Genomic DNA, 26,578 nt, shown 5'->3' on the forward strand with positions numbered 1-26,578 from the left:
TTTCTTGCTGGGATCCGTACAAACACTTCCACCAGCGCGTTACACTAATACCACCCATTATCTAACAATTAAAACCCAGTAAATTCTCAGGCTCGATACAAGGTCATCCTCCTGAAGTAAATTTTTCAGCAAATTAAGGGTTTAGATGGCACCGAGCACCTGGGGAGACTCTGCTGCCCTCGGGTTTGCCGCACACCGTGAATATTCATTGCAGAGGCAGCAGCAGGTGAATAGCAATTACCCCAGTTTTTCAGGATCCTGCTTGGCTATCCACAAGAGGCAGCATTACACTTTCAAATTAAAATATACAGAAAAACCGATAAAATATTATTAGTTCTGTTAAATGCCTGTACTAACATGATCAAATGCATCTCCAACCCCCTTTTCCTGAAGGGGGAACAATTAGCCTGCTGCCTATTGAGGGCAATGGTGATGCCAGAGCTTGACGACCTTACATATTGAAGGAAAAAAAAGTGGGTTTTGGTTTGGGTTGTTTTTTGTTGGTTTTTTTTTTTTTTTTTTCCTGAAATATGCTCCAGGAGCTTAGTGTACACCCATGCCAGGAGGGGAGATCAGGTGCCCGGAGGCGGTGGAGCCCCAGCAGGACAGAGAGACCTCTTTGGGGCCCAGCTCTGGGCTGCGGAGGATGGCGAGGCTCCCCACCGCCCTCCCGGACCAGCCCCAGGGTTGGGGGCACCGGGACATGGCAACAGGAACACAACGACCCCACCGACATCGATCCTCGCCGTCGCCCTGCCCTCACCCAAGATGGCGGCGGCGCCGCCCCGCCAGCCTCTCGCGAGGTTTGCGGCGGGGGCCGGGCGCTGCCCCCTGCAAATGGCGGCGCGGAGGCCGGGCGTGCTGCGGTGAGGCGGGAGGTGCCGCCATGGAGCACATCACCACCCCCAAGGTAAGGGGCTGCGCCGCTCCGGGAACCAGCCGCCCCTTCGTCAGGGTCTCCCGGTCGCGTCTCGGGGCTGTGGGACTCCGCTCGCCGCCCTGCGCCGGGGCTTCCGCGCGGGATACCTGAGGTGAAGCCCCTCCGGGGGTGTCTGGCCTCGGCTGGGCTGTTGTTAGGGCCCTGCCTTTACAAGGACTTTTTGCTTTGTTTGTTTATTTTAATGTCGTGATTAATTTCAGTAAACGGGCTATCTTTGCTTTCCTTCAAAGCTTTCTTATCCGTGACCGTTCCTTGCACTTCTCAGACGGATCACGGATAAGTCTGGAAGGCTTAAACCTACTTTACGTGGTGTTTAGGTTTTTCTTAGTGCATCGCCTTGTTTGAAAGGGAATTTTTAGTAAGGATCCTGATCAAAAGGTGTTTTTGGGTACGATTCGTGTAAACTCGCTGTATCAATGTGCAGAGACCCCCTCAGGCCGCAAAAGTGAATCAAAATGGGCCTTTTCGGTTGAATAAAGTGAAACAGGAGCTCTGGGAATGCTGTGCTTATGACAGCTGAAAAAAATTGTTTTTACTTCAGGCAGCTGTCTATCCAGACGTTGGTTTATTTATTTATTTTAATCCCATGAAGGTTGCTGTATTTTGTTTTATGTTATTCTGGAGGATGTTAGTTTGGGGATGCTCCTTGCCTATGTTGGCTAAGGTGCTTTGCTGGGCCTGCTTGTCTCCAGTGGCCTGGATAAAGGGCAATATTAGGCATAATAATTCTGTGTGCTGGAAAACAGGACTTTCTAGGAAGACATACAGACGAGACCTCTGCGCTTCAAATTTTTTTGCTGTTTTCCATGTTTTATCTCAGACCAGTGACTCTCTAAGGAAGCTTACATATTCAGTACCCAGAAGTAATTTATCATATGCTGTTAAACTGTTTTCATTGTCCTTCCAGTTGTTTTTTTTCCCATTATTTTTGCCTAATGATGAAAGAAAAATTCCATCTGTATTCATTAAGAAGCAAGTAGGCCAGGAGAAAATCAATCAAATAATGTAAAATACTCTAATATTTTGTTATGTCTGTGCTGATGTTTTTTTAAAATTATTTTATTAATTAGCTCAGTTTTAAGAAATGTGGTTATGTGCCTAGGAAGTGTGTTACAAGAAGTAGCTACTAATACTTTTTTCTAGCGACTGAGCAGTTGGAAGTCAGAATGGAGAGGACTGTTTCTTTCGGAGCAATACTTTGATTACACTGAACATGGACAGTCTTTTTTTCTGCAGTTCTTTGTCTTATTATTTCTGCAACCGTACACAGTAATAAACTGTGATCATCTTGGCTACAAATCCAGTAACCCTGTTACTCACACTGGTGCTAAACCTTGGCTGTTTGCTTAACCTTTTTGGCTTTGATTGCTGGAGAAATAATTTGAATTTGTAGCGTAAAGCTGAGTTACTGTTTCAGGGGAGACTTTAATTCTTATATTTTTCTGTCTTATTTCCTGAATTGTATATTAGAAGTTAAATGATAGCGGTTCAACAGACGCTTAGATATTTCCTTGATCAAAGTTAAATTCATTTTTTCGTACTCTTTTTATGTCGCAGGTTGAAAATGTGAAATTACTAGATCGCTATACAAATAGGAAGGCAGCGAATGGGACGTTATACCTGACAGCTACTCACCTAATCTATGTAGAAGCTTCTGCTGAAGTCAGAAAAGAAACATGGGTATGTTGTGATGCCTGGAGTCTGTTTAAACACGAGTTTAAAAATTACTTTATATCTCATATCCAGAATGAACAGGTTTGTGAATTCCAAAGTTGTAGTGGTCTTTTATACCATTTTGATACCAAATGCGTAACAGGAACAGCTGTTTTGGAAGGAAATGAACACAATGCAACTTGATAGAGGGCACTCACTGAATTAGTGTTAGTTCCAAGAACATAACAAACTTGTCTTGCTTCCTAGCTCAAACTCAATATACCAAGCCACCAAACTTGAATTTACAGCTTTTAGAAGTGCAAAATTAGCACTGAAATTAGCCTTTTTATTAATTCTAAAGTAAAAAGGAATTGCATGTGAGAGTTGAAGGGAAAACTCATTTTCTGCTGCTAGTTAGATGCAGTAAGCATAAATAACTGAGAGTATTGAAAAAAATTTAATATCTGCTTGTATTGCTCACAACCTTATCAACGGCTTCTGAAAAATGTTGTTTGTTTCCTGTTTTTCAGATTCTGCATCACCACATTGCAACTGTAGAAAAATTGCCTCTGGCCACGGCTGGATATCCACTCCTTATACACTGCAAGAACTTCCACGTGGCTCACTTTGTTATTGGGCAGGAACGTGACTGTCATGAAGTCTATACCTCATTGCTTAAACTTTCACAACCAGGTATTTAGGATGGGAGTCTGTTTTGCAAATCGTTGTAACGCTTTAAGCGCAGACAAGCCTCTCAGCACTAGAGGAAGCTTTGCCTGCCCGGGCTGTTGGTGTCGGTACAGGAGGGGGAGGATGTGAAATCAGAATCAGTTTCCACCAGCAGAGGTGATCTGTGTGGGTTGGCTCAGTAAGTAGAGTGCTGCCCCGCGGACCTGGGCATTTGCTTCCAAACTAAACACAAATCTTTTGTGGCAGCGGGAATGAGGTATTGGTCTCCCATGAGGAACTTCTGAAGACCCATGCAAAGTTCATTTGCCCGACTGAGTCTGCATGCAGCATCTCAGGCTTTTTTCTTGTAGCACTTGTGCCGAGTGTCATATCCCATGCCTGGCTATTGTCAGTCATTTCTGTGACTTGGCTGTGTGTAGTTCTGCCCTTTCCAGTTGATCCAGATGTTCACAGATTTCTGGAGCCCCACAAATAAAACTTTAAACATTGGCATCTTCCATTTATTTGTTTCCCAATGGCATGTTTAGGTTACTCTTCAGTGTTTGTCGTCTTTCAGTTGTGAAACCCTGTGCTTCAGCCTGGCTGCCCTGACATGGAGTCACTCTTAAAGAGCGTGAACAAAGCATCCTCAAAAGCCTGTGGTCTCTTCTGGCTTCAGCTTTTTAGTCCATCATGGATGAATCTTCAGGCTCCTTGTTCTTCTTGCAGGACAGCATTCCACCAGGTTTCCTACCTGGCTTCTGTCTACGGCAGCTTCTGGTTTTGGGGTGCTCCTTCAGTGAGACAGTATTTGGAGTTCAGCATTATTATGAGGATGCCATTTGTAATTGCATTTGTAATTATGTCACTAGTCTAAAGGAAGGGAATTGACACCACCGGCCTGCTTCATGTTGGCCGTCACGTAGCACTTGAACAGAAATACTGTAGTAGAAATGGGTTTTGCTGAGTTTGGGTTTTTTTTGATTGATATTAAGGCTGTGTTTATTCCCAGCATCTCCCTTGTGCTCTGAGCTTTGGAATTCTCTTAGTTCCGAAGTTCTAATTCTAATGCTGTATCTGGCAAGTTTCTGATGTTATGTTTAAAAGCTGTCACTGTTCTTTCAGTTTTGAAAATTAGAGACTTATGTAGTGTCTTGAAGCGTGGGAGCTGTCACTGCAGGGGATAACATCAGTTTCTTTTGTCTTGTGGTTATTTGTGTAATATGCTGTAGCTCTTTCTTTTGTTCTATTTATGGATTTTAACAGTTCTCTTTTATTTATTGTCTTAAAATTTCTGTATGTATGCTTCCTTCATCTTTTTTTGGCAGAGCATATAATTATTTATGATTTGCACATGTATGATTGACAGCTATGGGTTACCTGTCTGGTAACCTGGCTGCTTTATCAGACTCTGACAGGTTTCACTCTGTCTCTGGTGCGCTTGCTGCCTTGGGAATCAGCTGAATGAGTTATTGGTTGGATTTGCATTTTATGAAGACAGGGAAGGAAATTGGGATGGTAGAGATGGAGGGAGGAAGAAATTACCATTTGTCAGACACAGCCTGAAGCTTTTGTTGGGCTGACAGTAATATTCAAGACATCTATCAAGTTTTCCATGCGGCTCAGAACTCACTGTTGAACAATGAACTTACAGGTGTGCAAGAGCTGTTTTATGAACTCTTCACAGAAAATATATCTTTTAATATAAGTTTTGGTTTATGGATTAATTCTTATGGTATAAGTGTTGTCTAACACACCTATTGCAGTGAATTCAGTAGGAGATATTTTGTTTGGGGAAAATTACTACTTTGAAGTTTTAACTGATTCAAAGAAATGTTGTAGTGTATCTCCCTGCACGTGGGAACTCAGTATTGGAGATTCCTGGGAATTTTAATATGGATTGTTGGCACTTTGTACTACCCCGAACAAAAACCTGTAAATGTGAGGTTGGGAATACTTAAATATCTGTACTCTTTTATGTAGTACTCTATTTATATTTTTTTTTTTAAGGAGTGAGAATCAGTCTAAGTTTGCTTAGAGTACTGAAGGTCGCAATGTGATAAAAGAAAACTTCATGCTTCTGATCTTTGTGGAGGCAGAAGTATAAGGAAAATAGCTATTATTAAAATATAGCCAACTAGGCAGTACAGTGGCATAGCCCTTTGGCTTCTTTAGTAAATGATTTCTAAGTCTCCTGATCTTTCTTGGCTGAGTAATTTTTTTCAGTCCTTGTATCAGTTGTGCACCGGCAGCTCATTGGCTTGCACACATCCAAAAGATGGCCTTTAGGAGGAAGTGTTGACCTACCCCTGTGTCTTTGTATCTCTCTCTAACTAGTTAATTTTCTTTCTTTCTTCCCAGTGAAACCTGAAGAACTTTATGCTTTCTCTTATAATCCTAAAATGTCTAAAGAGAACCGTGAGATTGGATGGAAGCTGATTGATTTAAAAGTAGATTACCAGCGTATGGGAATTCCAAACGACTATTGGGAAATAACGGATGTTAATAAAGACTATGAGGTAATTCTTGCCCAAAGTAGCCATTTAATGCAGTATCTCTTCTTTGTTATTAATGACATACAGCAGTCCTGCTGCTGCTGCATAAGTGATGCCTCTGGGGAGGAATGAGCTCAGTTGGTTTTAATCGAAGCAGCATCATCTTGATGTGAAGTTGTGGGTAATGAAGCTATGGAAGAACAGAACGAGCTGCAGAGTCACCTTGGTTTGCTTTGATCCCCTTGGCAAAGTACCAGATACTTGTTTTTCTACAGAAATGTCAAACCATCTGTTACAAAAAACCTGAAGTACCCTCAGTTGCTTTTGGTATTTCCAAACCCAGTCCCACCAGGGTGGTGACAGATGTGTAGAAGAGAAATAAATGGCAGGGGTTTGGCTTGGTATGGAGTGAGGCAGGGTGGAAAGGGACTAGGTAAGGAAGGAAAAACAGTAACGGAAAACGGACACTTTTTTTTTCTTGCTTGGTTGATTTTCTGCTAAATGAGGTCTCTCAGTCATTTCAGTCCTAACTGGCTGCGGCCTTTATTTTCTTTCTCCCCTATAAGGCCAGGTTGGATCTGAATAGCATTACGTGGAAGCATTTTTCAGCAAGCTTACTCAAACTCCAGCTTCATGTTATTTCCCTTTTTATTTCTTCTGATGTTGTGTACAGTTAGACCTTTCTGTCTAAAAGACAAAGCAAAGAACTCTGAGGAAGATACCAATATATTCTTGAATCACTTTCCCCTGCTCTCCGCTCCCTTCCCCCACTGGTTTTCTTTACTGTTATGCTTTGGGTTGAAAAAATGTGTCTGTGCTGTGAGAAGTGACTGGTAATTTTAAATGACTCTATCTTTGGGTGCCTGAATTGAGATACGATGAGAGAGGTCCTTTTTCCATTAGCCAGTTTAGGACATCTGAACGTGGGCATCTAAAATCATTAATCACCGAGAAGCTTTTCTTGCTAGTATGTGACTCTCAAGTGCCAGCAGTTTATCATTTCCTCAGGTTTTCCAACCTATGTTTTAAAATTGTCAAGCCTAAAGTAACGCCAGACTTAGAGAATAGCTTATCTGTGAAGTACATGCTGAAAAGACTGTACTTGCTTGAGGAAAAAGGATAAAGCTGGTCTCTGAGGATGCTACCCAATTGCTGGAAGCTCATTTCGAGTTGAATAAGATTTAAAGGAACTCTTTAAATAGAGTTGTTCTTAATTTCTCTTTTTGTGTCAAATCAGAAACTGTCATAAAATTTATGGATTTAAAGAGCTTCCTTCTTATATGTATTGTGTACTGTGTGGTCTGTTTTTTTGGGTTCAATTGCAAATTGTTTCCTTTACCACATTGCTTTATTTTGCACTACTCCTGTGGTATGCATCTTAATGGCATGAAACTTTACATGGGGGCTACGTAAGGTACGCTGTGGCAAACAATCTACTTCTGTTGTTTAGAAATGCTAGATCGTAAGCTAAAGATTTTTTTTTTTCATGAATTTTGAATTGCTAAGTAGTAATAGCAGGATTTCTTAATTTATTTTCTTCTCACTTAGGTTTGCAACACATATCCTCCTGAAATAGTGGTGCCTAGAGCTGCTAATAAGGCAGTGGTGATCGGAAGTTCAAGGTTCAGAAGCAGAGGGCGGATTCCGGTGCTTTCGTACTTGTATAAAGAAAACAATGTTAGTTGTTCATTGTCTGCTGTCTTTGTGGGGAGTAAGGGTTCCCCTTCTTGTCTAGTCCCCTTCCAGTGAAAGGAAAGAATGAGATAATTATTAGAGCATATTAAGCTCACATTTGAGAACTGTGCTTCTTTTAATGTCTTTGGTATTAGTTTGTTCTGAGTCACAGAATAAGCTAAAGACAAACACTTGCGATGCATCCAGAGCTGTGCAAAAAGCACAGACTTTGCAAGCTTCCTGTCTGGGTCTGGATTTTTTTTTTAAATTAACTTTCAGCAATGCCTTGCCTTGTTATGTGGGGGTTTTTTTGATCTACTGTTTAGCTGTACTGAATAATGTTTTAAGAAGATACATGTTGCCTCAGCTAGACTTTCTTAGTATTGAAGAGGAAGAACCACCCTGAAATAAATCCCCGCTAGCTCAGAATAAGTGAATGTTTCAGGGTTTTTTTTTCCACTGAAGACCAGAATGTAAATTTTTAACTTTGCTGTCTCAGCAATGTTTTAGATGCAGATGTTAGGAAATCGCTGTCACAGTCAAGTTGTTGCTTTCCTGAGGAAGTGTGCCTTGACCTGGGCAACTGCATGGAGTTGTACTGGCAACTGTTGTCATTTCCCTAAAGCATACTCGGTGCAGTTCTGAGCATGGAACAGTAACAACTGATAAGCAGAGTCGTGGCGGGGGGGAAAAATGGTTTGGACAATAGAAACCAAGTAGAAAACGTGAGAAACGCTAACATTTGGGATACTGATCATCAGGCAGAGCATAGTGGGTTTGGGAATGCAGCAATGAAGCTTGCAGCAGGGCTGCTTAGCCTCACTGCCTTCTTAAGATTCCCAGACTTCTGGCTTTGAGAAGTATCCCAGTAGTATTTCTGTATGTCCACTTAAGTAGCAGTTTTTCAGTGAAACAGAGAATAGGGCACTTAAAACCAACAGATCAGTGTTCTTTGAGGCAGTGCAATAGAAATGATCTGAAAGCAGAAAAATGTGAGTGAGGTGTTTTGTGTTGCAGGCTGCCATATGTCGTTGTAGCCAGCCCCTCTCCGGGTTCAGCGCACGCTGTCAGGAGGATGAACAAATGCTGCAGGCGATCAGAGAAGCCAACCCTGGGAGCCCCTTCATGTATGTTGTAGACACAAGGCCAAAGGTACCTTCATGGGGTTTGTAGCTACTTTTAAAGCTTGCATCTGAATTAGTAGTGCTGTTTCCAGTTCATTCTTTCACAACTCTGCTAATGCTTTCTTATGCTGCGTTAGGTTAAATTGTGTCAGTCCTGAATCGGGGATTCAGTATCAGGCTCCTGCTTCGGTACCTTAATGTGACAAAGGCTTGTGTGTAATAAAACTGCAGTGTTAAGTGCTGTTAAGAATGCTTGCACTCCTGGAGTATTCTGGGTTGAGGTTGGTGTTAAGGATGACCTGAAGCAACTGGCAGTCTTGAAGCTGGCTGAGACAGTGAGGCATTTTCCTGCAGAGAGCCAGGTCCTTAATATGTTGAGATGGAGAGAAGCCTTAGGATTCAGTTCCACGAGGCTGAAGTGCTTTTCTCAGCAGACCTGGGAAGAAGTGGGACTGTGTGGAGTCTGATAACAATTAAGAAAAGCAATCCCTCCATTTTTTTGCCTTTGTAAAAATAACACAAGTGATCTCATGATGTGCAGCTTGGAGTTCAATACAGTTCAGCTCTTCTAGTCCATAGCCACTGTTTGGGACTAGAGCTTTGCTGAGGTGTTAATGTAAGAGAAATATTGAAGAAACATTCGCAAAATGAGAACTCTAATGACTGTTGTCTAGAGGAACTGAATTTAGAAACCAAGTCAAATGATTGTCTTGTAAGCATATGGATTGGGAGTGTCAGTATAAGCAAATTAGAACACAGGAATCAGTTATTTAAACTAAGATTTAAAAGTGCTCTGATTATTTTAAAATTGAGCTTTCTGAGAACCTGCTTCACTGTTCACATATTGCAGTTATTTTATAGAAACTGCAGATTTGATTAAACTGTGGCAAGGGCAATAAGGGAAACAGTCTTCTTGAGAACAGGGAATGTTTCACCTGTTGTTCCAAGATGTATTTTGGCTTTTTCTAGTATGACATTTCCTAGAGATAAACATGCATATCATTACAGAATAGGTTATAGCAATCACTGCATGTTCTTTTGGTGCAGACAGTTTCCAGTATCATAGATGTTCCACTGAAACCTGTCATTGATGGCAATTTTGTTCTGAAGTATTTGTTGAAAAAGGGAGAATTTATAATTGGTCACACTTCTCTTTCTAACACATGTCTTACTCTGAAAGACAGAACTGAAGCACTAGGCTTATTTAATTGTTCTAAAGATGTATATAGCATATTTGACTCTTCCTTCTCTCCTCTCCATGGAGGCAAATTGCTCCTCTTCCCAAATTATGATGTGGGGGGTTGATGTGCTCCTTTGTCACCACTAAAGATTTCCTGGTAGCTCTTGATCTGTTTTGGGTAACTGTTAGAGCAACTGGCTTCTTTTCTACTTCTTTTCTGCAGTTCCGGATGGTTGCTGTATTCTTTCTGCTCAACTTTAATATTTCTATGTTTCCCTCAGGTGGCTTTATTTCATCTGTGCATGTATGTCTGTGAAAAGCTTTGGAATTCTCTTACTATTTCTATACCACCATGTATGTATGTTACTCGTAAAAGTGGCTTTCCTAGTTTTACTTTCATATCCTTCTGCCTGAATCTTTTTATGTGGCCTCACAGCTAAGGCAGACTCAATGTGTCTTTACCTGTTTTGATGGCAGCAGTATTCTGAAATTGGGCACGGTTTTTATACTGCCTACCCTAAGAAATTCGTAATGAGTCTCTGCATATGACTAATGGACTGGAGACAATGGTATAATTATAGTGAAACAGCTGGAAGTAATGTCTGGGAGGTGGGGAAGTACATCTGAGTAACAACTTTGTTCAGTATATTTTCTGGGAGATTTTAAAAAAAAAAAAAAAACAAGGACTTGCAAAACAGTAATTTATTTCTGCATATTGTTTGTTGTAATTTTCTCTCTTTTCCATTCTATTCCTGTTCCCTTGAATTTGACAGTTAAATGCCATGGCCAACCGAGCTGCTGGGAAGGGTTATGAGAATGAAGATAATTATGATAACATACGCTTTAAATTTATTGGCATAGAAAACATCCATGTGATGCGGAGCAGCTTGCAGAAACTCCTGGAAGGTAGGTATGGTCCGTGCAAGTGGCCAGCCTTCGTTACCATTGGCTACTTTAGGACAGAACCTGTTGCTGAATATATAAACCCTACGTGTACAAGTGCATGTGGACTTGGGTGTTATGGTGCAAGCAGATGAGCAAAGTCAAGATCTTACTTTGTTTGCTGTATTGAAGTGGGTGAAAGTATTAGTGTTGTTAAAATGCTTTCCTGCTAGACATTGTATTTATTACTGTGCTTAGTTTTGTAATGGTTCAAAAATAGCAACTAATATCTTAGGGGAAAAATGCGAAGCAATGCAGAAGAAATACTTACTGAGCCATTGGAGATCAAGAGGTGAATCGGGCACATATTTTCCTTAATGCACTTTTGGAGAATTTCCATTAAAGGTGAAGGCCTAGCTTGGATCAAACAGGATACTCTGCTAGCTGGTTTCCAGCACTGTTGCCATTCTTGTGCTGACAAAGAATGCAGAACGGGGCAGAGTAGATGAGCTGCAAATCATTCTGCTTGGTCCCTGTGGTTAGTTTTCTACAGTGTAATACAAGTGCTGTCATTCAAAATATGAGTTTAATATTTTAGTAGCCAGCCTAATGGTCATCTTTCTTCTAAATAGTTGAATAATTGATGCTACCAGTTGCTTGGCCAGAGAGCACTACAGGGCCTGTGCTGACCTTAGAGAAAAATGAGGCTATTCGCACAACCAAGAGATTGTCCTGATCACAAGTATAAGTCCTCAATTGCCTGTTCCTGGGCAGATTTATTTTGCGGTGGAAGAGGAGGCACAATAAATACTTGTTTACTCCCATATTTTTCTTCAACAGTGATAAAATCTCTCTTGCTGGTGCTTACAGACTATTAAACTATATTACTATCAGTATTTCTGTGCTGGGTTTCGATATAGCATCTGAGTTGCCTGCAAGGTTAGACGTGTTATTTCTCTCTCTAAATTAGAACTCTCCTTTCTGCACATCTTCGTGATGGGTGACTGCATGTCAGTGGCTGTTAGATGTGTGCGATAGTGATTTATAGTTAAGTAACAGATCACTGAACACTGTCTTTGTTGGAAGAAACTCAACTGAACAAATGAGTTACTCTTTAAAAAAAAAAGGAGGTTTTCAGATCCTCAAGTTCTCTCATAACTAAAAATTTCTGGTTTGTGTCCTTTAGACAGGATATTGCTGCCGACACTTAAGAAGTGTGGCAATACTAGTTTTTAGGATCTACCATGCTCTCTTGTTGGGAAGAGGTGATGAGAAGGTGGGGAAAAAGAAATGTTGTTAATGGCATGTCCACTAATTCCTTTGTTTGTGTTCTTAGTGTGTGAAATGAAGTCCCCCTCAATGAGCGATTTCCTCACGGGGCTGGAGAACTCAGGTTGGTTACGGCACATTAAGGCTGTGATGGATGCAGGTGTCTTTCTTGCCAAGGTAAAAATTGTACCCCAACCTGCAGGTGAACTAAAAAAATACGTACTTGTCTGTTGGGGACTGCTCCGAGGCTGCGAAGTTGTCTCTGGAGAGAGGTGGGAAAACATTGCTATTCAGGTTGGCCTCAGCACTCAAAAACAAGTCTGCAGTTGGAGAACATGAAGTGGGTTACCCAGCTGGCTCTCTCCTAGACGCTTCCTGGGCCTAAATGAAATGCTGTAGGGGTTGAGACATTGTCCTGTTTGTTGTATTGTAACAAGCAGTTACCCCGGCTTTATTAGAACTCGTTTGAAACAAAATCACAGAATGTGAATAAATGACCTTTATAAATGCCTCTGTATAATGCGTATTTAGAAGTGCAAACAACTTGTAACCTTGCACTTATTAGTTATTGATCTGCTCTGCTTTAAATGTGGGATTGTTTAGGCCGGTTTATTTTCTACTGGTTCTATATGATGTGGGGACTGTTAATTTTGATTATTGAACATAGACTGCGTTTCTGCAGAGCTTGTGGCTTTGCAGGTGAGGCAAAACGTGAGAAATCACTAAGGCACATGGCTCTTCCATAATGGTGAAGGGCATGCAGACAAGAGTAGTGGCCTTCTGTAAACGTTGGCTTTTCTCTCTTAAAATTTTCTCATGTAACAAGCAAGAAGCTACTCTGTGTTTCTCTTCTGACACCAGTACAAAGGGAAGAAGGTGTCCATATGGGAGGAAGTTGGGATGAGCTCTCCTAGTTTTTCTTGAGAATTTCCTAGTCTCCGTGTGTCCAATTATTATTCTTTACTCATCCACCAAATTTTTCCTCAGAAGAAGGGACTGAGAATCTTTGGCCTTTCAGAAGACTGAGCGTTTTGAGATCAGGGGGTCTTTGTCTCTTGATAGCCTGCGTTGCTGACAAGGCACGCTACAGTAGTTTATTCTAGTTGGGGTTTCCTATGGGTTGATGGCTGTGTGCCCAGAAATGGTGCATTTGCATGGTCCTGATGAGAAATGACAAATTTTCCCCTTGGGTTTTAAGCCAGTCAGGTAAATGCAGATGAAGGGATAGCATTTAATTACAGTAACCAACCTAGAAAGCTGCTAAACCGTTCTGTCTGTCTCCTTTACAGGCTGTGAAAGATGAAAAAGCTAGCGTCTTAGTCCACTGCTCTGATGGGTGGGATCGCACAGCGCAGGTCTGCTCCCTGGCTAGCCTCCTCTTAGATCCATTTTATAGGACTTTTAAAGGCTTCATGGTAAGAACCCAAATGTTGAAATTTCAAAAATAAGTGCTTCCTGGATTTGAAATGTAAACAGGCCCTAATTAAATGTTTTAGGCCACTTCCTGGAACAAACAGTGGGTGACCTATATAAAAGCAGCTTTGATTCTATAAACAAGCTTTAATTGCTCTGAATGGCATGGGCACAAAACGGCAGGGGTTGATTTACAATTCCCAAATCTTTGTGTCCTCGAATGTCCACATAAGAGCTGCTAATGAGACATTTCAGCAAGCGATGAGTGAGCAAAGGATGCAACTCTGGCAGCAATCCACAAAAAAGTGGTGAAGAACTTGTCATTTAAGACTGTTATAGTGAATGGTCTCTTACCTGCTAGGATTTAAAACTGGATGAACTCGTTGTACACAGGACAGCATATAACCTGTATGTCACGTAAAATCTGTGCATCATTTAAGGCCCTTTTAAAGCCATTATACATGAATTTGGCCGTTTGCTTCTACTGCAGGCTTTTTCTTATTTGAAGCCACCACTGCATAAATATAGTGCAATTTGTGATGTTATTTTTTCATTCCTCTCCTTTTCTTAAATACCTGGAAAACAGGCTGCTGCTCTTTCTCAGAAGAGTTCCTCAAGAAACCCTGAAATCAGAACAGTGCACACTTTTGTCTCCTCCAGTGTGTTGCACCGCAAGGGCTGTTTTCTTGCATACCGTGCTATTTTTATTATTATTATTTTTGTTTCTGGATTATACTGCAATCTTTTAACAGTTAAAATTACATCAGAGTGTGAAACATCTGCTTGGGGTTTGGTTGTGCTCTGGACAATTCTACGTGAACTAAGGAATGTGATTCTGATTAGGAACGGGAGTGGTAACTAAAACAGACAAATCCTTGTCTGTCCTCTCAGCAAATGGTTTATATGCACAATTCCTGTGACAGTGGTTATTCCTAAACGAATGCAACAGAATTGTAAAGAATGGACAAATTTGAAAAGCAATATCACTTAACTTTTGAAACACCACTGTTGTGAATTTCTGCCTTCTGTTGGTTCTTTTAAGTCTCTGGATGATGATATCAGGAATTGATCTTTAAATATGATCCAGCAAGGCAAGTAATGGATTCAGCATCAGTCATTTGGCTCCTTGTGAGACATGTTTTTAAGGAAAATACTTCCTCCTTGTTATTTTCTTATATATAGCGCAGGCATTCTATTTAAAAGAGAAAGAGCCATATAGTTCTTCTGATTTCATTCTGAGCTCCTCAATACACAGCTGTACTTTTATATTCCCATTTCTGTGTTAAACAATGTTGAATTCCAGTTGATGATTTATTTTGCTGAATATCACGTTATTCTCTTCCGAATTAAACACTACGTAGTGTAATATTAAGCTGTTAATTCTTTTACCTCTGTGTGTTTATATTTTATGATTTTAACAACGTAGAAATTCCCTCAAAATAGTACTAGACTTGCTTGAAATAACTTCTGATTCCAACAGTGACGTTGGACTGATAACTGTGGATAACTGTAATCCATAAATCACTACTAGTATTTTCATTGACTTCTGTGGATATACTCATAACGGTAGCATCAGCAGGTAGCATTGGTTTTAAGCTTTTTAGAGTTTAACATCAAAGGCTTCATTTTGCTTTTTCTAACCAAAGTCATGCTCTCTTTTTAACCTGTTTTGAAACTGCAGGTTCTAATAGAAAAGGAGTGGATTGCAATGGGCCACAAGTTCTCACACAGGTAAGAGGAGCATGTTGCCTTGGGTGTAGTGACTGGGTGAAGGCTTGGCCGTGAAACTAATATAGTGCTTTCAGGTTCATGTACTCCTATTAAAAATTTAAATGAACGTACAAGACAGAGGGTAGAAAATTTAGAAAATACTGGAGTTGGTGACATAAAGCCAGTACCTGGGTTGTTATTTCATCAGTGCTTTTTCTATATTACTCTACAAAGTCATACGGTCTTCAGTGAATCTTCTGAATTCTGAGTGTTTTCCTACCTGTAGAATCACATTGATATATTATGAGGAGTGCTAATGTTCTTGGCAAGATTTGTTAACTCTTCTGCAGTCGTCTCCTGGAAGAAAATCTAGCTAATGTTTTTCAGGACTTCTACCAAGTTCAAAGCATAAACTTTAGCCCAACAGAGTGCTAAAACCCAATTTGACCTTCATTCTCTAAGCAGATTAAAAATGCTGTAATTCCTGTAATCAATAGCCTGCATCTAGTAGGGATTTTACCTTGAATTACTACTTGCTATATTTATGTTACAGGAATTAGAAACTGAGATGGTCCGAAAGAATACAAGGAGGGAAGGGACCAGTCTGTTCAGTGATACTAGCTTGTTAAAAATTGAGGCTTTGTTCTTGATGTGAAACTGATTCCTGTTTTTAATAATAAAACAAATCTGTTTCCTTAAAGCATGTATATTCCTTAAAGCTTTCCTTTTCAGTAAAGGAAAATAAGCATATGCACACCCTTAGACTGGTATATAAGAAGAAGCGGTCGAAGATAAACTGCAGTTTGGTCATTATTGGCTAAAGAAATGTTCTGGGGTCATTGTTTCCGCTTCTTTCGGGACTCTTTTTACCTTTCTTGCTTTAAGACCAAAAGTAAATACTTCTGTTCTATTAAAGGATTGTTCCAAATGTGAGAACTTGGCAATGGATACAAAAAGTACTTGAGACGGGAATTTCAGCATTGACCAACAATATGAACTTTTATTCCAGTAGACAAAATCATTCCTCTCATAGTGGTGGCAGATGCCTTACAGTTCTGAGGGAAGTCAGTCCTCCTCCATGATGCTGCGTAGGGTCTTGGGGTTAGAGTCGCAGAACCAGGAACTGGGATTTGATCAGCTAGATCTGTCATAAGAAATTTTACTTTATTTTTCCACTGAATTTTGGGAATGTCTTGTTCCTTTCTGGGAAATTCCAAGTTTTATCCCTTCCTAGAAAAGGAGGATTCTGTCCCTAGTTTTTTCTCATAAGAAAGAACAGTCATTACAGTACAATAGAGTGGCTGCTTTCCAAAAATGCTGTCATTCCTTTTCTGGTTGCTTTTTCTTTTGTGCTGAGTTGCAATGAACACTAATAGATCCCTGGCTAGATTATTGCAGAGCCAGTAGGGTTTTTCTGAACTTCATCTAAAGCTGTACAAATATTTTTTTGATTGTTGTTTTGAGGTTTTGTTTGTTTGAGGTTTCTTCTTTACTGATTGCCTACTAGGATTTCATTCTTGGTGTCCATTTGGAGCAAAATCAAGTTGTTCCTACTGTTGCTGCTGGTTGTGGCTATGCCTGCACCATAAAATACTCTCACATCCATGGAACATCAGAGGACACTTTCTCTTCCCCCTTACTGTTCCTGGCAGACAGACAGAATCCCACTAATGTCAACCTTTTTCCCCCCAGTTAAGGGCTAGCATCGATTTCTTATATTTGAGCAGTAGGTGGGTTTTGGACACTGTTGCCTTTTTCCCCTTGTGCTAACATCATAGCATAGGCTCAAAGATTCCTATTTCACAAATGCTTGTTGTGATGCTTCCAAGTCTGTTATGTTGGCCCTTCCATTGCCAATTTTACTTTAGAGAAAGGGACATCACACAATTTTCGTCACTCCTACCAGGTACCAGTGGAGAACAAGTAATGCTGAGGGTGGCACGCCTTAACATGCAGTTGCTGTAAGATAAACTATGTGGGGGTTTTTTCTGACTCATTCTACTTGTGAAGAAAACTGCCCAGTTGTTTAATGGTGAGGGGATTCTTTTTCTGTTGGGTGACACAGGATTTAACCCTGTTTCGTTTGCATCTCTCTAGGTGTGGCCATTTGTGTGGTGACCCCAAAGAAGTATCCCCTGTCTTCACTCAGTTCGTTGAATGCGTCTGGCAGCTCATGCAGCAGTTCCCGTGCGCCTTTGAGTTTAATGAGCGTTTCCTTCTTGAAATCCATGACCATGTCTACTCCTGCCAGTTTGGGAACTTCCTTGGGACCTGTCATAAGGAGCGTGAGGATCTCAAGTGAGTTGGCCGTTTATAGAGCCAACAGTCTAGTAGTCACCTTAAATGTCAGAAAAAGGGGAAGTTGTATTTGCTTGCGGTTTTAATGTAGTTGTAGATTGGTTAAGGGTAACATTGTCTTGATAGATGCTTAAGTTCTACAGTGTGAAAAAGAATTCTACACTAATTATATCCCCGAAGACAGATAATTTAATTTGGACCACAGTACTAACTTGCAGATACCCCCTTTTGGACTGGATAGTGTCCATTTTAAATGATTATATATTCCTCAGTGATGTATCTTGTGTTTATGAAATTAATCAGATAGCATGCAAAAATAATGCTTAGCTCCCTCAGTCTAATTCTACTGAGAACAGCTAGTGTTATTAACCCACTTGATTCTTTTTTTTTTAGTGATTAGATGTTATTTGTAATTAACAGAATCTTTGAGAAGACCCATTCTCTGTGGCCTTTCCTCTTACAGAAGAAGCAGGAATTGAGAAATCCTTTGTACAGGGGATTTACAGCTTACAAAGAGCTTCAACCAAACACACTACCTTTCAGTTTCCAGTAAGTTGTTTATTTAAGAAGGGGAAGACAGGGGAACATTTCTTTCATTGCAGTGTAGGCTGGTAATTCAGGTTTAATAAATTTTCACTGATTAGTGTGGTTTGCTTTACCTTTCCCCTTCATCCATAAACTGAGAGTGGTAGTGCAAAGGTAATTGCTAAATTAGTGCAGGTGCTGTAATTAAAAATAATATTTTTTTTTCTTTGGTGTTGAGAAAGAGGGTGGGGAAAGGCAAGGAAAAGAAGAACTCCAGATGCGTAGACAGACCCCACACACACCCTGCTTGCTCTGTCAAATTTATGTGATGTGGTGGGCAATTGTTAAAGAAGTTCCTCCTCTCCTCCTTTTTAATAGGGAAGTCTTTAAAACAGGAATTTCAGTGGCCAGTCACACCCAGAATTATGCAGTCAGGGTGGTTTTCACAAGAAGGGATTTCTTGTTGCCATGTCTATTCGCTTGCCCAGGGTGTTAGAGCTGAAGTGGTTAGTTCTGCTTTGTTTCTGGCTCGCTCCTGTTCCCTGCTGAGACAGGGAGGAATGCAAATGTATTTCTAAGAGCTGTGTGTGGTTACTGGCGGGCAAAGTGTTTTAATAAAAGTAGGGAGGTAGGGCAAACTGAGGACTTGAAGGTGAACTGACCAATCCTTCAGTGAATCCGCTACAGAAAAAAGTGTGTTTTCATTTTATGCTAATACCTACTGCCAGTGCACGTGGATCATAAGGCACAAGTAATTAAATTCTCAGAAGCTTTTCTGAGCTTTATGAGAATTTGCCCATTGATACTGAATTTTATAATCCAAGGCAGTGGCAGTTTTTAAAAATCCATTACTAATCTCAGTTTGAAAACTCTTTTTCTTAAGCAGCATCTAGTTTGTTGTACAATCGACCGCCTAATTCTCTCTTCTTGCCCTGTTCTTGAGGTTTTGGTGTGGGATGTATAATCGCTTTGACAAAGGAATGCATCCAAAACAGTGTGTTTTGGATCATCTGCTAAGCTGCGTGAGCCAAAAGATGAAACTGGAGGACAGCGCATCTGAACTGGAAAATGTGAGTCCTGAATCTTAATAATATTTAAAATCACATGATGGTTTTAGCACATATAACTGGGATTGAACATTGGCACTGAACAATTGCTTCAACATGTTGGGCAGAGCTGGGCAAAATGAAAGGTTAAATGACATTGCTGTAATAAATAGGTTTGATTACCCAAAATTCTCATCTGCGAGGTAAAAGCTGTGTTGAGTCAAGTTCTGTTGCAGGCTTGTGATTCTCTAAATGAAGCAGGTGTTAAGAGAACATCTGGGTCTCAACTCCACTTGCAGCAAACTTCAAAGGAGAGGGAGAGAAGAAAAGAACGGGGAATGGGTCTCGTCCATCCCCCCACACCCCCACCTCACCCCCCAAATAATATGAATATAAAAAAAAATTCTTGTTTTCAACTTGTCCCCATGTTTTTCTTTTCCACCTTCTCATTCACAAGACACGTTGGAAAAACTGATGATCAACCAGGTATTAAAACAGTTTGGTTACTTAAGTTGGCTTTCATGTAATGGCCAAAATGTAACTGGATCGTGTAGTCTGAATTATCCTCTAAAAGCAGCTACTTTGGATTTGAAATGCTTTGCTAAAACAGGACGAGGAATCTTGCACGTTTACTATTTGTGTTCTGTGGTTTTGGAGGGCAGACATCTTGTGTCCAGAATAACCAATTTCTCTTCTTCAACCCAGAATAATAAAGTAAACAGCCACGCTCTTCACGGTTTGGTCAGTTCTGATCAGATTCCCCGGAGAGCTCTATTTATATGAAGGTGTAGATATTTATCTCGGCAGTGCAAAATGCAGGGCTGGGGGGGAGATAGATAGTCATGTTGACTTTTGAAGTGCTGTAGTCTTGTGTTTCCATATGTACTGGGTCTGGCTGGGATGGAGGTGATTTTCCCCCGGCAGCCCTCATGGTGCTGCCTATGGGTAACCAGAAAGGTGTTGATCACACCCCGGAGCTTTGGCTGCTGCTGAGCAGTGCTCCGCAGCGTCAGGGCTGTCTCTCCAGCATTACCCCCCTCGCCCCCAAAGGCCAGTGGGCTGGGGGTGGGCAGGATCTTGGGAGGTGACACAGCCAGGGCAGCTGACCCAAACTGACCAAAGGAATATTCCGTATCATATGATGTCTGCTCAGCAATCCATGCTAAGAGAAAGGAAGTGTGTGTGGGGATTTGTTATTACAACGTTTGTCTTCTGGAGCAACCACTATGTGTACAGAGGCCCTGCTAGCCGGGAAGTGGCTGGACATCTCCTGTTGATCAGAAGTAGAGAATAAATCTTTTATTTTTCCTTTGCTTCCATGCACAGCCTTTGCATGTGCTGTATTAAACTGTCTTTATCTTGGCCCACAAGGATTTCTTTCCATCTTATTTTCTCTCCTCTGTCCTGCTGAATAGGGGAGTGATAGAGTAGCTCAATGGGCATCTGGTGTCCAGCCAGGCTCATCCCACCACAATCCTGTGCAGCTGCCTGAAAGAAGCATAGCTTTATTTGTGCTCAAGGTTCTGCTTGCAATATCCTTTCTGTGTGTATTAAATAAAACCAAAACACAAACGTAAAAACCCCTAAAAATACAGTAGTGGGAGAGTCATCTAAAAATATACCAGTGAGAAGATCTGTTGGTGTCCTTTGCTAGGTTAATGTGAATGCTGAAAACTTTAGTTTTATTAATTAATAATGGTGTTTGTATCAAACCCGTAAAGATCTATACCCATGTACTTTAATGGTGGATTACAGAGCTGAAAAAGAGGCCCTGACACAGGACTATTATGTTGGTGGTTGGTTTTGTAAATCTCTGTCATCTGGGAATAATAGCTTTCATTAATTTATTTTTTTTAATGTCTCTTTATTTGTGTAGAAACTTCCTTTCCTGGATGGTCCTTTGCCGAGTGAAACTTGCTCCTTATCTAAAGTAGGACATGCTGTTTCAAAAACACCGATGCTCAACACTCCTCAGGATTACGAAGGGGATCCACCTCCTGTGTTGAGCAATGGCGCCTCAGCAGGGGATATGGATGTTCTGTCAGATGTGGACCAAAGGAACAAAGAGAACCTGTTTCATCACCAGGACCTCTGTGATCACAGTGACACCATTGACATGTTAGACTCTGAAGCCAAGGATGGAAAGCCTCAGCACCACTGATCAGCCCGGAGAACTGTGTTCCGTGACCCCGGTGATGTGGTGGTGAGGCGTCAGGGAGCTGTGTCCCCGCGAGGGTGCAGACCCCGGAACCATTTCCAGCTAAGTGTGAGTACGTGTGTTTGCAGGGAGCTGTGCTCGCTGTACAGAAGGCAGTCTGCGTTTGGTTTGGTTCCATCGTTTTGCAGCTGCAGTGATGAAGATGTGTACAGAGCTGCCCAGAAGGCTACCCTGAGTCAGTGTAAACCTTATTTTTCAGTGGAAACACGATGTGTGGTCAAGGTTTATGACTGCCAGCCAGTACTGGTATTTCAAGCTGAAAGAAATCTTGGCCAATTAACGTGGGGCTTAGGACTTGTGCAGTGTTTATAACTGGAGTAGGACAGATGCAGTCCATTTATTCGCAGTGCTGGTGCAAGGTCATCTTAAAATGATTAAAAAAAATCTCAGTTCATCTTAAAATGACAAAAAAAAAGAATCTTTTTTTAGCTGTGAATGAATCTCTGCATGAACCCTCACCTTGTGGCAGAACTGATGAATTTGTTTCTTATGCATATTTGTTAAAAAAAAAACCACCCCCCTGTGCCTTTTTATGGAGACCATTTTAATGTCTAGCCACGCAACTTACTATTTTTATTATTGTAGTGTATGTAAGGTGTAGTTCTTGGTCTTTGTAGTCAGTATTTTTTAAAGAAGGTTTTTTATCTGCTGATGGCTTCTCCAGGTTCTTTGCCGATCCCCTGAGTTTAGTAGCTTCTTTCTAAGCCAACCTTTCAAAGAGTAAGCTTTTATGGACCACACTTACTGACTGTGAGAGTGCAGCAAGCCACAAAGATGGCCTGTAACACATGCATTTTTGACAGAGGGAGGATTAGAAAGGAGAAAAGAAAATTGATATGGAGTTTTTCTCTCTTGTTTTATGATCTTGGTTAAATTGAAACAAGAGAGTAACTCTGTTCTAAGCTGGAATCGATGTGGTTTCCTCACATCCATCGATGAGGCAGTAATTAAAGATGACGTGTGTTCTATTATTGAAATGGGGCCTAAAACAATTGCTTCATGTCACGTGCTGAGTGATGATAGTCAATGCTATCTTGGATGTTAAAATTACATGAACCTTGGAGGCGTTTTGTCTGTACTGTCAAGACATGGGGAGGTGAACGGTATTTGTTGTGGCTATGAACTTCGTAATTTTGTGAAGCTGGTGACAAAATGTACATTGGGATGTGACCCCTTATTGGAACAAGAAGGGAACATCTTGGCTCGTGGCTGTGGCTCCAACTTGGACTTGCTCCAGTGCTTGTTACCACTACTTAGTTTCTTTAAACTACAGTAATCTCAGCTGGAGATACTAGTTTAAAGTTGCAGCTTTAAAATGGAGACACGTACTCATTTATACAGAAGCCTTGTGAAGAAACAAGTGCTTGTCTCCCCAGGGAAATGGATGGCCCAGGCAAGCTGTTCCACAGTCCTTGTTCTTCTGGACAAGCTTCTATAAATGTGCTTAATTGCACAGAGAGTCCCTTTGTGCCACTTAATTCAAGATGCTTTTCTGCTTTCTTTTGGATCCTATTGTTTAAGTTAGATGCTGCCATTAGGTCTTAAAATCAGTTTTTCTCTTTTATGAAATTTCAAAATAAACTGAAAATATTTCCTAAGTTAGCCCTCCCAATCTACAGTGAAAAGTAGAAACATTCCATTACAGCATTGTAAAATGCAGTAGCCGTTGTTCATATGCTTGTAACCTATGGTGAAATGACTAGGTTAGTTTCAGTGTTCAAGATCAAAGTAGAAAAGGGGGGGGGGAAAACCCACCCAAATAAACTCCCTTGAGTGTCTCACTTTAGGTAAGAAAATACACATTTTATTAAGCATATCAAAAGACCCAAGGAAAAAGGGCAATACCTGAGAACACAGAGTTTCTTCAACGCAAAGAGAAACTTTTTTAACATTGCAGGTTTTTTAATCTTAAAGCAAGTAATATTTAAGTAGTTTTAAAAAAAAAAGTTGTTTTCAAGGTAGGAGTGAGAGCACCACAGTGTGCAATTAAGAACTAAGTCCATAAAATACTGAACCAGATATGCTTAGGCAGAAGATGTTTGAAATTTGTTGTGTGGGTACCTATCAGAAGTACTGCATCATGCAACAGGTGTATTTTATTTTGAAGGACGCACGTTTCTGAATGCATCTCTTCTTAATCTCAAGATGAGTATCCGCTGTTGAGCCTCTCTGCTCCTAAAAAGAGATCTGCTAAATTACTCGTATTAACTTAGATAATCTACCAGCTTTTTAAGTTTGCCATGTCCATGTATTCCTCAAGCAAAGAGATTGTACCCTACGTCTTAATCCAGCTGCTCTGGATAGCCGGGGTTTGGAATCTGTTGTAGCTTTCCCTGGAGGGTGCCGGGGAGAGAACTTCCCTTTGCCTCTCTGTAGTGTAGAAGCTCAATTTCACACGTGCACTTTGCAGTTTGGGGCCTGTTTCACGTGGACGGATAGATCAACCCCGGCTTTTCTTTCTAGGTGGTAGAAGAATCTAGTGGATAGTATGCACGGCTTCTTAAATAGAGAGATCTGACATGGTGAATGAGACCAAGACAGGCGCTTTCTACGACCAGTTATTCCAGATGTCATCAGTTCTTTTAATGTGTTCTCTAGTGAAAATTAGAGATACAGAATTGTAGAGAATTTTGACTGACTACTGAAGGATTTAGACATGCCATTGGTTATCACTGTATAAAAACATTTTGCAGAGGTTTCTATAAATGTTTACACATTGCCTTGTCTTTTGAATTACCATAGATTACCTTAAAAAAAAAAAGTACCATAATCTTTGCTTATCCCTAAAATGTGACCCTGACATCTCCGCAAATCCTTTTGACTAACAATATTACTACAGGTGCATATAACCATGAAAAGATTACTTCATACACTGAAAGTATTAGTAGGCTTGTGGTAATCTTGCTGCTTGTGACTTCAGTAACAAAACAATGGATGAGTTTATACTCTGAAAGGCAAAACCTAGCAAAAAAATAAAATTAACGGTCTGTCTTTTTAAACCTCTTGGATTTAACGTATACAGAGTTGGTCAAAGTCTACAACATATTAAAAATCATTCATGCTGGTGCTGTAAATTTACAGAGCTGGAAAAGATTCCAGGGTTTCCTGGCTTTCCATGAGATTATTTGTGTGAAAAGCGAGTAGCCAGAAGCTTTTTCATTTTGATGGGAACTCTTGTGTGTGTTAAGACCAAAAATGAAAATCTGTTCAAAGCTCTGCAGCGTGTGCTCAGGTCTCTGCTCGGGCCGGAGTGGCTTCCCAGCGCCTGGCAGAAAGCCAGGTTTCCCACGTTCCGGAGTGCCTCGCTGACAGCAGTGAGGGACTTAGTTTGTGTTCCCTAAAAGTGTTAACAGGAAATCTAAAAGCTGTTACGTAGCTTTTTATGTAGGAAATCTTCTGGCTAGGTGGAAAGTTGCTATGACTTGTTTATCCCTAGTGGAGCATCCATGCATTGTGATGTCACGAATACTGTTTGCTATTTGGAGCTGTTAAGAGAACGGTGCAACTCGCTGCTTTCTGTTTGGATCCCTCTGACCGGGTGAACTGGGAGGGAGGAGGGATTCTATGTTGCTGCGGGTGGGCTCTGTTTGTGTAAAACTCTTCCTTTCCTGGAGCATCTCTTGCTTTGCCAAGATGCTCCAAGGTGTCGTGGTTTCGTGGCTGCGCATAGTGTGTCTCTTGCTGCAAACAGGCGTAGCTCTGCAGTGGGCAAGTGCCTGTGTATTCAGTGTTAAAGCTATTCCCTTTCAAGTAAAGAGGGACTCGTGTAGCTTTATTTCTCACTTGAAATGTCTTAATGTGAACTTCACAATGCTGGATTCTTAGATTGTATTTTGTTTTGCAATTTTCACCTGTGGTAGAGAAAATCCAATTGGTGCTGTTTGCTTTACAGGAAAAGAAATAATTGGTTTGTCCGTAGATGTTGTGGTCTCAGTTGGCCCCCTTTCATGGGAGAGAAAAAGCAGTTTATTAAAGCCTATAGGTATAATATACTTCTAGCTGCGTATTCTGTTCCTGCTCTTAGCGAATGCCTTTCATTTAAGTGCTTAGAAGAAAAACCCACCTGCTATGTGGGTGCTGACATAAAGCCTCCCTGGCTAGGGTGGAGAAGACTGGCTGGTAAGCTGTTTGCTTCGGTGGGCTTCTCACGCCCTGGGGAGGGAGCCTTGCTCGGAGCTAAAGGGGTGCCGAGCTTCCCGGGATCAGACCTTGTCGGGTTACAGCTGGGAATCTCCATGTTGAAGTGCCCCCTGTCTGTTGTTTCCATTGGGTTTGGAGCTCAGAAAGCCCTTCCCTTGCATCTAGCAAAGCTGGAGCACCTGCAGGGGAAGCATTTAAAAGGGCTCTTGTGCCAGACAGTGCTGCAGTTCCCTTTCTGGGAAAACTGGTCTTTGGGCAGCATCGGTGCCTGACGGTTGCTCCCCCAAAGGGATCGCTTCTTGGCACTGTTTGGTAATGAATCTGACCAGGAGAATTCAACATGCGTCTGCTGTTTTGCTCTTCTCCCCTTCCCCACCACCCTGCCTTGAGTGCTGGGGTTGCTTGTTGTACGGACCTAACAGAGTTATTCCTTGTTTACACACCTTCCGTCCCTCTTGCACATAGAGGCACTTCCCGTGCCTCGGGGCAGCGTGGGGGGAACAATCTGTTCTGAATGTAGTAGTTTTTGTTTTAATTAGTACACAGCACCTCACTAATTAGATGAGGCACGTCCCGAACCTGGTGATGTTAAAGTCCATGTTTTTGTAAGCACTGAGAGCAGCCAGGTTGGTGCCGACTGCAGTGGGTGTCATTTGTTGGGGAGAGTGTTTTGCTGCGCAGCGCTGCGTCCCTTTGGCGTCTCTGAACTACAAAAGCAATGCAGAACGAGGGTAGGTTAAACTGGTTGACCTATATCTCTTATCGTGTATCTCTGTATATGCGTCTGTATTTAATGTAGCAGCGTACTACTGGAATAACTTGTCGCACTGGATGTAGTCACACGTAACTGAGCACACACGTGTACGTCTGTCGTCCACAGACTGCTCTTTGTAGGAACGTACCTGGAATTGTGTGTAGTACTCAGCTGAAAATCGTAAATGTTTTTGCTGTTTCTGTAAGTCAGTCACTGTTTCTGTCAGTGTAACTGTTGAAGGACAGTTGTATAAAATTGTGGATGATGAAACCCCTTGTTCTTGAATGTGCTGTGATGGCTGTATACGCGTAACTCATTGTAGGTAATGCACTGCTTAAAAAAAAGAAAAAATTGTACCCTGTTTAGAGGAGCGCTGTGTCTTTTCTCTATGTGTATTTGTTCCAGGAAGTTTCACTTGTATTACAGTTTATTTTTATTCCCTACAAAAATAAATACCTTGCCTTTTTAAATTAAGTGACTGGTCTGTTTGTTGGTTAGTGAAACTCAAAGCAGCACTTCACACTTTGAAATGTGAAACCAATTACAGACTCTTAAGCAGTGAGTTTGTCTTAAGCTGAGTGTGATTCC

General features: G+C 41.2%; 1 protein-coding gene across 2 annotated transcripts; it reads left to right on the forward strand.

Annotated features, from left to right (window-relative positions):
* Positions 1 to 516: 516 nt before the first annotated feature.
* LOC134520692 (myotubularin-related protein 8-like) lies at positions 517 to 26,446 on the forward strand. Of its 2 annotated transcripts, XM_063346409.1 has the most exons (15): positions 517 to 910; positions 2,498 to 2,620; positions 3,124 to 3,286; positions 5,624 to 5,781; positions 7,306 to 7,434; positions 8,449 to 8,558; positions 10,017 to 10,089; positions 10,509 to 10,641; positions 11,954 to 12,063; positions 13,176 to 13,301; positions 14,981 to 15,030; positions 17,107 to 17,307; positions 17,728 to 17,856; positions 18,776 to 18,902; positions 20,755 to 26,446. In XM_063346409.1, exons 1-15 carry the CDS (start codon positions 557 to 559, stop codon positions 21,037 to 21,039), a joined length of 2,271 nt encoding a protein of 756 aa, XP_063202479.1. In that variant the 5' UTR covers positions 517 to 556; the 3' UTR covers positions 21,040 to 26,446. The 2 variants fall into 2 exon arrangements, with proteins under 2 accessions (XP_063202479.1, XP_063202480.1); XM_063346410.1 differs by lacking the exon at positions 10,017 to 10,089 and having other exon boundaries at positions 518 to 910; positions 8,449 to 8,583.
* Positions 26,447 to 26,578: the final 132 nt, after the last annotated feature.

Source organism: Chroicocephalus ridibundus, chromosome 9, assembly GCF_963924245.1.
Source record: "Chroicocephalus ridibundus chromosome 9, bChrRid1.1, whole genome shotgun sequence".
NCBI lineage: Eukaryota > Metazoa > Chordata > Aves > Charadriiformes > Laridae > Chroicocephalus > Chroicocephalus ridibundus.

What these genes read in the sequence shown, in the direction of transcription:
- LOC134520692 (XM_063346409.1), top strand. Translation starts at nt 557, where the DNA reads ATGCCAGGAGGGGAGATCAGGTGCCCGGAGGCGGTGGAGCCCCAGCAG. An exon ending in CTTGCAGAAACTCCTGGAAG is followed by an intron (nt 10,642 to 11,953) that starts GTAGGTATGGTC and finishes TTGTGTTCTTAG; the next exon opens with TGTGTGAAATGAAGTCCCCC. An exon ending in GCGCATCTGAACTGGAAAAT is followed by an intron (nt 18,903 to 20,754) that starts GTGAGTCCTGAA and finishes TTATTTGTGTAG; the next exon opens with AAACTTCCTTTCCTGGATGG.